The sequence below is a fragment of the Penaeus monodon genome, chromosome 28 (genome assembly GCF_015228065.2).
Source record: "Penaeus monodon isolate SGIC_2016 chromosome 28, NSTDA_Pmon_1, whole genome shotgun sequence".
NCBI classification, from domain to species: domain Eukaryota; kingdom Metazoa; phylum Arthropoda; class Malacostraca; order Decapoda; family Penaeidae; genus Penaeus; species Penaeus monodon.
In genome coordinates, this window is record NC_051413.1 from 37662600 (window position 1) to 37662848 (window position 249).

At 53.4% G+C, this 249-nt stretch overlaps 1 protein-coding gene across 1 annotated transcript in view; it reads left to right on the forward strand.

Annotated features, from left to right (window-relative positions):
* LOC119591197 (FK506-binding protein 5-like) overlaps nt 1-249 on the forward strand; it is a gene marked incomplete at its 5' end in the record, with an annotated part of 7017 nt that overhangs the window by 3135 nt on the left and 3633 nt on the right. Inside the window, 1 exon segment of the mRNA XM_037939909.1 lies at nt 1-249. Within this exon segment, the coding sequence (XP_037795837.1) occupies nt 1-249 (249 nt within the window).

A 249-nucleotide genomic window follows, 5' to 3' on the forward strand; every position in this document is an offset into this window, starting at 1 on the left:
ACAAAATGCGTTTGAGGAGTACCTTCTGCTCCAAGAGGGCGAATGTCTCGAGGAGATGCAGACCGTTGATCGCATCTTCAGACAGGTGTTTGAGGACTATAACGACGGCGAGTTTCTTGGGGAGGGGGAGGTGTCCGAAGGAGAATGCGATGACTCCCTCCACTTCCTCGGGAGTGGGAGGGCAAGGGAAGAAAGAACACAAGGGAAAAGCAAACCTGTTATCGGTGTCCGAGTTGAGGGCGATGGTTG